Source organism: Scomber japonicus, chromosome 17 (genome assembly GCF_027409825.1).
Source record: "Scomber japonicus isolate fScoJap1 chromosome 17, fScoJap1.pri, whole genome shotgun sequence".
NCBI classification, from domain to species: Eukaryota; Metazoa; Chordata; class Actinopteri; order Scombriformes; family Scombridae; genus Scomber; species Scomber japonicus.
Window position 1 is genome coordinate 7,240,191 of NC_070594.1, and position 12,115 is coordinate 7,252,305.

Consider the following 12,115-nt stretch of genomic DNA (forward strand, 5'->3'; position numbering starts at 1 on the left):
ACTGACGTTAATCCAATTAAAAACATTCTTATTTTTCATGTCATCTTATTTGGTTTATTCAATCACTCAAAACTAAAGTTTCCTTAGTTCCTTTAAAGGGGACATGCACATGCACATTTCTTAGTCCATATTTATAGTTAAAAACTCTTTATCTATCTTATACTGGCTCTTTCTGCAGCCCCTCAGTTCAGCCTCTGTCTGAAACAAGCCGTTTCAGCTCCTGTCTCTTTAAGCCCCGCCTCCTGATAAGCCCGTCTCTGCTCTGATTGGTCAGTTCCAAAAAGCTTCAGGTGGCTTGAGAGGCAACATAAACAAACAGCAGTGGTAGGATTTCACTACTTTTACTCCTTTTTTACTTAAAATTTAAACTCACAGAACATCCTTAGCAACAAAAGTTACGTATTTTTATCGGCAGGTGCGATAAGATGATGTCATCATGTTTTAAAAAAAAGCAATACTTACCACTTAAATGTTTTAATCATGATAATAATAGTTAATTAAGAGAGTTTTTTTAAGTTAAAAACTCCTTTTTATCTTATACTGGCTCTTTCTGCAGCCCCTCAGTTCAGCCTCTGTCTGAAACAAGCCGTTTTAGCTCCCGTCTCTTTAAGCCCCGCCTCCTGATGAGCCCACTCTGCTCTGATTGGTCAGTTCCCAAAAGCCAAAAAAAGCAATATTCTACTTAAAGGTTTTAATCATGATAATAATAGTTAATTAAGAGAGTTTTTAAAAGGGTTATATGTTAAAGACAGCTTTTAAACAAGGACGGATTAAAGCAAATCTAAAAGTAAAAGAAGAAAGGTGAAAAAAAGAGAAGAAAAAAGCCGGTTACAGAACGACAGAAAGACAGAAATAAACACATTTTTCTGATTAAGTCAAGGTTAAAAAGCATCTCCTGACTGCCAATGAACAATAATTTTGACATCATGGTAGCTGAAATGCTATAAATTGGTTTGAATTAGAGCAAATGTATCTCATTTGACATTTCAGACAGACCAAACCCAGATACAAATGGGGCATGGATGAAGTTCTCAACTCTTGGTGAAAATCCAACATGTGGAACTGGCTGATCCTGAAACGTTACATAAAGCTGGAAGATTTCTGTCTGATTTCTGCCACTGAGGGTTTTTCAGTAAAGATTGACTCGTCTCAGAGAAGAAATGTGTGTGTGTCCTTCCTCCTTTCCTTCCTCCTTTCCTTCCTTCCTTATTCCTTTCTCCCTTCCTTCTTTCCTCCCTCCCTCCTTCTCTCTTTCTTTCCTCTGTCCTTCTTTCCTACCTTTCTTCCTTCCTTCTTTACTTTCCTCCCTTCTTCCTTCCTCCCATTCTCCCTCCTTTCCTTCCTTCTTTCCTTTCCTTTCCTCCCTTCCTTGACTTGAGGACAACAGAAGGGTTAAACTAATAAGTAATAATTAGACATTATAAAAAAGGAAAACCTCCTTTCCTTCCTTCCCTCCTTTCCATCCTTATTCCTTCCTCCCTTCCTTCTTTCCTCCCTCCCTCCTTCTCTCTTTCTTTCCTCTGTCCTTCTTTCCTACTTTTCTTCCTTCTTTCCTTTCCTTTCGTTTCCTTTCCTTTCCTTTCCTTTCCTTTCGTTTCCTTTCCTCCCTTCCTCCCTCCCTCCCTTCCTTCTTCCCTTCCTTCCTTCCTTGACTTGAGGACAACCGGAGGGTGTGTGTGTGTGTGTGTGAGAAAAACCCAGTGACACGACAGGAAGTAGAAGCAGGACTCACCACATCCTGCTCTCCTTGTCCTGAAGCCGGCGCCCAGATCACGATGTATTCCCTCACTTTTCCCTCGGCGGGATCCCAGCGGACGTTCAGGGTGCTGGTGGTGGGATCAGTAACCTGCAGGTTCCTCACATAACCCAGCGGCTCTGAGCGGAGAGAGACACCAAACAGGAAGACATACTCAGCACTTCTTTGGATCAGAGTGTCACACAGCTGCTGTCTAGTCGGAGGTTACTGGTGTCCGGGGGGCAATTTGTACAGATGTTTGAGACGAGGAGAAAAATGGTTGCTTTTCTGGCTGACTTTTCATTTTGGTCCAATGATTTGAATTTTGACTCAAGTGTTACTCTGCAGTTATTGAAATTGATGCCTCTCTATATTTATGTTACATTGGAAGAGAGATTTGCTGTTTCTGCCATTCAAATTGTTTTCTGCTGAAGTCGTAAATCAACAGCAGTTCACTGGAGATTAAAACCAAAATCACCTTCGTACTTCATTTTTTATTTGTTAAAGATGTGACGGAGCTTCGTGCCGTCGGCCATTTTTTTTTTTTTGATTGACAAGAGAAGCGATAAGTACTAGAGGATAATATGTCAGTTAACCCTTGTGTCGTCCTCTCGGGTCAAATTGACCCCGTCTTATTCTTCTTTCCTCCCTTCCTTCCTTCCGTCTGTGCTTCCTACATCCGCTTTTCCTTCCCTCCTTCCTCCCTCCTTTCCTTGCTTCTTCCTTCTTTCCTCCCTCCCTCCTTTCATTCCTTCTCTCTTTCTTTCCTCTGTCCTTCTTTCCTTTCCTCCCTTCCTTCCTTCCATCTGTACTTCCTCCATCCGCCTTTCCTTTCCTTCCCTCCTTCCTCCCTCCTTTCCTTCCTTCTTCCTTCTTTCCTTTCCACCCTTCCTCCCTCCCTTCCTTCTTTCCTCCCTCCCTCCTTCTCTTTCTTTCCTCTGTCCTTCTTTCCTTTCCTTCCTTCCTTCCTCCCTCCTTTCCTTCCTTATTCCTTCCTCCCTCCCTCCCTCCTTTCATTCCTTCTCTCTTTCTTTCCTCTGTCCTTCTTTCCTTTCCTCCCTTCCTTCCTTCCATCTGTACTTCCTCCATCCGCCTTTCCTTCCCTCCTTCCTCCCTCCTTTCCTTCCTTCTTCCTTCTTTCCTTTCCACCCTTCCTACCTCCCTTCCTTCTTTCCTCCCTCCCTCCTTCTCTTTCTTTCCTCTGTCCTTCTTTCCTTTCCTCCCTTCCTTCCTCCTTCCCTCCCTTCCTTCCTTCCTTCCTCCCTCCTTTCCTTCCTTATTCCTTCCTCCCTCCCTTCTTTCCTCTGTCCCTCCTTCTCTCTTCTCTCTCTTTCTTTCCTCTGTCCTTCTTTCCTACCTTTCTTCCTTCCTCCCTCCCTTTCTCCCTCCTTTCTTTCCTTCTTTCCTTTCCTTTCCTCCCTTCCTCCCTTCCTTCCTCCCTTCCTTCCGTCCTTGACTTGAGGACAACAGGAGGGTTAAACTAATAAGTAATAATTAGACATTGTAAAAAAGGAAACAAAAAAAAAGACTTTTAGGAACATTTTATTCACATAATTTGAATTAAATAAAGTTTTAAGCTGAAGTGACACCTGAAGACTAAAGCAGATGGATGATTTTGTGTATAAATAAAGTTTTTTTTTATTGAAAGGGTGAAAAGGTTAGAAATATCAGCACTAAAAAGAGTTGACGTGTAATTGTTTGCTTGCGGTTTCTCGGAGTAAAACACTAATATATAAAACTGTAAGTGTACCAATTTCTTTCCTGGAAGATGTCGGGAACACTCTGAAATTATTTGGAAATTACGAACACATACAATATAGTGTTACTCCCTAACTTTTCCACCAGCACACCAAAATATGAAAATCTAATGACCAGACTGTAATGACATTAACTGATCTGATTTCTGCTCCCCAGAGGATGAACCTTTTAGATTTTAATGATCATATTAACTTTCCTGAAGCCGGAAATTACTGACAAGACTCTAAGAAAACCTTACATTTCTTTCTTTTCTTTTTGACATCTATCTTCTATTCTTTTTCTCCTGAGTCTCAACGCTAGCTCTCGTCCCCTCGGAGCCCCCAGAGAGGAAACGACCTGTTAAATAGCTTCACGGAGACTTCAGGTGCGTTTCAAGGTTCACGGAGGCACTTAAACTTTAAAAAATACCACGCTGCCGACAGCACATGAACGCAGCAACAGATACTCACTCGTCTTGCCGCTGTCGGTCAGGCTCGGCCCGTCTCCTTCGGCGTAGACGGGAACCACGGTAACGGTGTAGCGGGTGTCTGGTAGAAGCTTCTCCAGGACGGTTTTGGTGGTGCTTTCGGACACTTGCTCCTACAAAGACAAGACACACATGGTGAAGTCAAAAAAATAACCCTAACCCACACCCACACCCACACCCCTCTTTACCCGAGAAGCTGAATTCCTAGAAGCCCTCAAGAGCCCTGACATTTGACCGGCAGCAGGTGAAGAGATTAACTTTGCCCCAAAGGGATCAACAGTAGCTACGTACTGTATCAGCACACTGGACTTACTACTGAATTATACTTCATCTGTTTGAGTCTTTAAAGGCAGAAACTGATCATTTTGTGCTGAAGTTCCCAATGTGCTTCCTCTCTCTCCTCTCAACCCCAACCGGTTGAGGCAGATGTTCGCCCACTCTGAGGGTCTGTTCGAAACCGGATACTTGTTTTCAAAATAAAAGCACCGATTCTATCGTTATGGTTTTCTTAATAATAAAAGGTAACGGGTGTTTTATTTTATGAAAATGACAGGAAGTGCGTTACTCGCTACGGCTAACTCCGAATTCTCAGGAACAAAACTTTAAACAGGTGTTATTTGGACAAATTAGCGTCACATTGTGGATCTAAAGGGCTACTTTACTTTCTTCCTAAAAAGGTTAGAAATGTGGATAAAGTGGTTTATTTACAGAGTCAGACCTAAAATGAAATCAGCTTCAACCTGATGATTTCAGCTCGGGTAGGAACCAAATGCATTGTGGGTAATCGTGTAGTTTACTACAGTGTAAACGGTCTGCTTACTATCTGGTCCTTTAGTGTGTAGTATACGGTTTCGAACACAGCCTGTGTCTGATTCTGCCTGAGGTTTCTTCCTGTTAAAAGGGACTCCCATGATGCACTGAGTTCCTCTCTCCTCCTCTCCCTCTCTCTCTATCCATCCATCTATAACCATTAACATTCATGTACTATTAATGCATTCAATAACCTAAACTTCTTGTCTGTGCTTTCTGGTCTCACAGGTAATCTGGGCCTGGAGACGTCCGGATGACAGATTCCAGTCCCGGACTTTCTATGTGCTTCTCTCTCCTATCCTTCCTCTCTCCTCTCAACCCCAACCAGTCGAGGCATATGTTCGCCCACTTTGAGGTTTCTTCCTGTTAAAAGGGAGCTTTTTCTTGCCACTGTCTCCAAGTGTTTGCTCGTGGGAAGGAGTTAAGACCATTTAGACCATTATGAGACATGAAGATGCAGCTGAAAGTTGTGGAGAAAGCTTTTTTTTTTAATAATTTTGTTTCTCAAAGTCTGATTTTATAATGATTACAAAGATTACAGTTACATTTACCAAATACCATGACTAACTATTCTTGGAAACAGAAGAATACTTGTGTCAGATATCTTGTATATGAATGTAATATCGCTGTGAGTTGCTTCTGTTATGAAAATTGTTTGTTATTATGTTTCATTTTACATGTTGTTTGTGTCTATCTGTTTCTGTTTCCTGTTTAAAAAACATCAGATCCCTCAGATTTAACAATTCAGATGTTCTCCAGATCATAACTGAAATTACTCCAGTTATTCTTACTTTTACTTTTTTTTTTTTTGGTGTTTCATTTTCTCTCCCTGAATCACTCAACTCTTTGATAAACATCATTCAATGAAAAAAAATAAAAAAACCTCTGTGTAAAACCTACTTTGACATGCTATTTGGGGAGTAACACTTCTGTCACTGCCAGAAACAAATAAGTCATTTCTAAACATACAGACACAAGCGGCCCAGTTGTCAGTCAGCCATGTTTTTTTGGGAGATTTGTTATTTCACAGCTCTTTACAGCAGGTTAGCTTCCAAACAGCCTGAACAAGCCTCGGGGCCTTTTTTCATTATTAAGGATTAACACAAACTGATCCTGAACAAGCTCCACTCCAGAAATATAAACATACCATGCAAACGATGAGGGATCGACTCAGGCCTCGACTCAGGCCTCGAGGGTTTTAGGAGCTATTGTGTGAAAACTGCGCGATGGGATTATCCTGTCGAGAAAGGATGACTTCACTAAACCTCTCCGCTCGCTGAGGGCTTTGATTGTTTCTTTTGACGATTCAAAGTTCGAGTCTGACGGAGTTTTTTAAATTTTTTTATTTACTTCTGCTGAAAAAAAATGAAAGTTTGACGAGTTTCATTATTAGATTTTGTCTATTAGTTGCTTTTTGTAGATTTGGCCTTCCTTCCTTCCTTCCTTCCTTCCTTCTTTCCTACCTTCCTTCTTCCTTCCTCCCTTCCTTCCTTCCTTCCTTCCTTCCTTCCTCCCTTTCTTACTTCTTTCCTTCTTTGTTTACTTCCCTCTGTCCTTCCTTCCATCTTTCCTTCATCTTCTTTTCCTTTCTTCCTTTCCCCTTCCCTTTCCTTCATATTCCCCTTTCCTTCCTTCCTTCCTACCTTCCTTTCTTCTTTTCATCTTTCCATCCCTCCTTCTTTCCTTCCGTTATTCCTTCCCTTCCCTCCTTCCTGTCTTCTATTCCTTTCTTCCCTTGCCCTTCCTTCCTTTCTTTCCTTCCTATCACTTTTCCCTTCTTTCCATCCTTGTTTCCTTCTTTCCTTCATTCCTTCCTCCCTTTCTTACTTCTTTCCTTCTTTGTTTACTTCCCTCTGTCCTTCCTTTCCTTCATATTCCCTTTTCCTTCCTGCCTTCCTTCCTTCCTTTCTTCTTTTCATCTTTCCATCCCTCCTTCTTTCCTTCAGTTATCCCTTCCCTTCCCTCCTTCCATCTTTCCTTCCTGTCTTCTTTTCCTTTCTTCCCTTGCCCTTCCTACCTTCCTTGCATCCCTCCTTTCTTTCCTTCCTATCACTTTTCCCTTCTTTCCATCCTAGTTTCCTTCCTTCCTTCCTTCCTTCCTCCCATCGATCTTTTTATTGGTCCGGCCCATATGAAATCAAACTTGTCTGTATTTGGCCCTTTAACTGAAATGAGTTCGACACCTCTGATATAAACCTATATATGGCCTCTCTTTTTATTTTGGAGGTATTGAAAGGTTTGACCCCAGAAAAGAGGAGTTTAAATTCACACAGTTTCTCTCTACAGTACATTTCAACAACATGATGACTTGCCTCAGAGGAGCAACACAGCGCTACATGTGCCAGAGACATTTGATACCAGTTGAACGTGCTCCAGATCAAATTGCAAAGTCACTGAAAAACAGCCTCAGATCAGATTTTAAACCACCGAGGAGGACGACGCTGGTTTGAACTCTGTGTTGATTTACTGTGTTATGTCAGCGATGGGGCAGATAAATGAGCTAATATCAATCCGACAGCCTCTAAAAGCTCTAATGGCTTTCAGCACTAACTGGCCAAAAGGACAAAATCAGCTGTATGTACGATGATAAATGACAACCTATTAGTGTAATAAAACCCTAACTAAACCAACTAACATTTATTCTATTATGATCTGACTCATATTTTCTCCCACAGCAAGAAAACTAAATCTTTCCCACACAAATCATGACACTTTAGCTTAGTTCAGCTCAGTTGAACTAAACCTAAAACAAACAAAACAAATTATTAAACTCAAGTAAAGTTCAAATCGAGTCAAGCTGATTAGACTTAAAGTTGATTTCAATTGACTCAACTGAAGTTAAATTCACTCGACTCAACTTAACTCGACTCGATAACGATAACTTGACTCTAGTTAACTTCATTAAAGCTGCAGCTGGTAACTTTTGAGGAGAGAGAGGACTTAGCATCAAATTTGAAGAAGTACAACTTTCAGATCCCTCCGCCTCCCTCTCCGCTGCACTCCTGCCCTGCCTCCAAAGTCCCTCCCCCAGAGGAGGCTGACGTGCATGCGGTGGTTGTTGCTACTCCATTACTTTCTCTACACTCCTAAAGCCGCTCTCGGAGATATGAGCTTGACCGAGCTGAGGAGGAAGGGGTAGGAGGCTGTGTGTGTGAGCAGTGATTGACAGCTGTCAGACACTCCATCAGACACAATCCAGGCTCTGATTGGTTCAGTAGGAGCAGTAGGCGGGGCTAAATGAGCCTGTTTTTTTTTACAGATTACTAGTTTCATGTAATGCTGTCTTTACATAGTGACAGTCTTAGCAAATATGACAAAAAGTTACTTTTATAAGACTTACCAACTGCAGCTTTAAACTAGAGTTACATGAACTGGACTTAACTCGACTCAAGTTAACTCAACTTGACTCAACTTGACTCTTAAGTTAAATTAATTTGACTCAACTCACCTTAATTTATGAAACGATCTTTGGCCTCAACTGAAGACTGAACCAGGCTTTCATTATAAATATTATACATATTTATATTTGTTCATATTTTAGAATCAAATCTTCTCATTTGCTGATCTGCTCCAGTTTTTTGTGTTAATCTACTTTTTACTGCCATTTGTTGTTAGCAGCAGTAGTAATCTGTTCATGTACAGTGTTAAAAATAAATGTAACAATTTCATGTGCTGTATTAAGAGTTATCTTATAGCTAATTGTCATCAGTAGGTCAATATTAAAACATAAACAGGACAATAACTACTCCTTCCTCCGCTACTCATTGAAAGCCTTTCTGTGGATTGAGCGATGAACTTAATTTCATAATAATTAATTAATTTCATGTAAGCCTTTATCGTCCAGGTATCAGTCATTTTATTTAGGGTTTCAGGTTTAATTTGTGATTCTTACCACAATCTCCAGTCCTCCATCGGCAGGAATGTAGATCACTTTGTAGCCCTGAACGTTGCCGTCAGCCGGATTCCACGTTACTGTGAGAGTGGTGATGGTCGGGTTGGTCACCTTCATTTCGCCCACTCCGCCCAAAGGCACTGGAGCCAGAGAAAATATTATTATTAAAGACTGTGTAAAGTGAATTCAGACATTTTCTTCTAAACACATTAAATAGGTCATAAATGTATTAATAAAAAAGGTGTAAAAAGATTTCGACCATTTAGATTTGAATTGTGGAGCTAGGCTTCATAAAATTTGTTTCAAGATTTCTGTGTTCAGGATTTAGTGGGCGGGTCTGAAAATCACCTGATTAGCATAAACCCGCCCCTGCTGCTGTAGAGGTATGAATACATTCAGCGCACACTACTACTACTACAGTCTACAGTTAGCCAGTTAGCTGAGTTAGCCTCCGAGCTAGCCGCTGAGCTAGCAGCCGAGCTAGCCGCTGAGTTAGCAGCAGAAAGCTCTCAGGCGTAGCGTCCATGTTTCTGGTAGAGGTGGTGACTTTGATTGACAGGTGACACTTGGTAGGGGGCGGGGTTTCAGCGGACTCAGCGGCCACGCCCACAGCGTTTGGGAGCAGAGAAAGAGGCTGATTTCATATATTTGGCGATTTTTTTAATCATTCAAATTTGGCAGGGTGGTTAACAACACACTTTTCTGTGGTATGTCAAACTCAGAACACATATTTATTCTTACTTTACACTGAGTTTAAAACTTTTATGTCACTTTTCAAACACAGACACACATTCAACAGATATATATGTAAAGTTTCCAGCTTACGTGTCTTTCCGTTGTCTGACTGGCGTTTTCCTTCCCTGGCCGGATAGACTGGTAACACGGACACTGTGTATAAAGTATCAGGCATCAAGTTCCTCAGGACGATGGTGGTGGTGCCTGCAGGAACTTGCTCCTGTGGACGAAGATTTTCCAAAAAGATGTTGTTAGTTTCATAACTGATAGATACCAGTTAATTTCTAAGCTGTATGTACGGCATTTTATAATTTATAATTTTTAACTTTAATTTTGTCAAGTATCACTCTTTGAACTCTGAGATCCATCATATCACATATATCAGGGTTGTCAAACATGCGGCCCGTGGGCCAGAACCGGCCCGCCAAGGCATCCAATCCGGCCCACTTTCCTTCCTTCCTTCCTTCCTTCCTACCTTTCTTCTTTTCATCTTTACATTCTTTCATCTTCCCTTCCTGTCTTCCCTTGCCCTTCCTACCTACCAACCTACCTACCTTCCTTCCTTCCTTCCTTCCTTCTTTCCTTCGTTGCTTTTGTCTTTCCTTCCCTCCTTTCTTTACTATCATTTTCCCCTTCTTTCCATCCTTGTTTCCTTCCATCCATCCTTCCTTCCTCCCTTCCATCTTTTTATTGGTACGGCCCATATGAAATCAAATTTGGCTGTATTTGGCCCTTGAACTAAAATGAGTTTGACCCCCCTGATATATATATTTGATGACAGTTTTGTTCAAGCTCATTTTCATGTGGAGTTTTTGTGTTTTGTAAGAAAAATATAAAGATTTACCAACCAGTTCTACAAAGAAGATGTATCGTGTGCTCACTTCTGCACAAAAAACTGCATTTAAAATATTTGAAGCAGCTTTCACTTATAAATATTGACTATTGGGAGCTTTTGAAATGTATTCGACTGCTATTAATAACAAATAGTGGGATTAATAGTATGTCCATGTGTTCAGTTCACTTCAGTTTACTTTTATTGTCATTTGAAATTTGTCCCTCAGCTCCGGCAGCGTACAAAAGCTTCAGTCGAAGGAGCTGAATGAAGTTGACGAAGCCAGTTGAAGAGTAACCATGATGTGTAAACACTGAGCAGTATAAATGCCATTTTAAGTGTAAATGTAAGCAATGAAAGTGGCATAAGTGTCTCTTCAAGTACGTTTTTTTTTTTTTTTTTTTCTGGAAGACTGAAAGAATAAATAAAACTTTTTTTGTTATGCTGCCTGACCAAAAAGCTGGCAGGACAGGATCGAGTTTAAGAAATGAGAATGGGCTTCGGTACGAGCCTTCCAGCAGTCATATTGGAAGTCTTAAAACCTCAATAAAACTGTTTTATTTTTTATTCTTTTTAAAAGGTATTTGTCTTTCGTTAACTCATTACAGTACCTACTCCTAGTGATGCCATGAAAATACCTGCAGCCGGGTCTATTTTTATTCGAAATGGTATGACAGAGGCTCACCATGTCCTCTTGGCCTCCAGCAGCAGGCACAAAGAAAACCTTGTACAGGCGAACAGCGCCATCAGCCGGGTCCCACTTCACATTCAGGGAGGTCATGGTGGGGTCGGTCACTCTCAGGTTCTTCACCCCTCCCAGCGGTCCTAAAACACAGGGACGAGATATTTATACTCTGGTAGGATGGAGGGAGCTTTAGATTATTTGGTACTTTAATTCAAATTCTAAGTAAACTACAATATCTGATTATGTTTAACCCTTGTGTCGTCCTCCCGGGTTAAATTGACCCCGTCTTATTGTTCTTTCCTCCTTTCCTTCCTTCTGTCTGTACTTCCTCCATCCCTCTTTCTTCCCTCCTTCTTTCCTTCCCTCCTTTCCTTCCTTCTTTCCTTTCCTTTCCTCCCTCCTTTCCTTCCTTCCCTCCTTTCCTTCCTTATTCCTTCCTCCTTTCCTCCCTGCCTCCCTCCTTCTTTCTTTCCTCTGTTCTTCTTTCCTTCCATCTTTCCTTTCCTTCCTTCTTCCTTTTCTCTTTCTTTCCTCTGTCCTTCTTTCCTACCTTTCTTCCTTCCTTCTTTCCTTTCCTCCCTTCTTCCGTCCCTCCTTCCTTCCTCCCTCCTTTCCTTCCTTCTTCCTTCTTTTAATCCCTCCCTTCCTCCCTCCCTCCTTCCTTCCTTCCTCCCTCCTTTCCTTTCCTTTCCTCCCTTCCTCCCTCCTTTCCTTCTTCCTCCCTTCCTCCCTCCTTTCCTTCCTTCTTCCTTCCTTCCTTCCTCCCTCCCTCCCTTCCTTCCTTGACTCGAGGACAACAGGAGGGTTAAAGTAGTCCAGGTAGGTTAGAAAGGGGGAGACAGAAACCTACTTGACTACTTTAAATACTTTTTTGTCATTGAACAAGTTATCCAAGTTTAATTTGGAGACACTTAAACACAACTTAAATGTCTTTTGGAGTCTTTTTTAGACTTTGCACGTATGATAAAACATATTTTATGATGTTATTTCAGATGTCTTGTTTGCAGCAAAGACTTTAAAGGTTATTTAAGGTCTTGTTAATTGGCAGAAATGACAAAATAATATTTTTTTCTTAGCTGAAACCCTCTATGAATGGGCTCCTTTCAGCTGAAAACCACAGGGAATCCCCTACTTAAAATACCACATTAACGCTGTGTAAACACTAAATTATCGTCCGTCTTTCTCACAGACTTTATGAAAGC

At 41.2% G+C, this 12,115-nt stretch overlaps 1 protein-coding gene across 1 annotated transcript in view; it reads right to left on the bottom strand.

Annotated features, from left to right (window-relative positions):
* The window catches only part of col12a1b (collagen, type XII, alpha 1b), a 214,510-nt gene that overhangs the window by 95,931 nt on the left and 106,464 nt on the right, over positions 1-12,115 (bottom strand). The window contains exon 32 of the mRNA XM_053337464.1: positions 1,817-1,875. Coding sequence (XP_053193439.1) covers positions 1,817-1,875 — 59 coding nt within the window. The remainder of the gene's footprint in view (positions 1-1,816; positions 1,876-12,115) is intronic.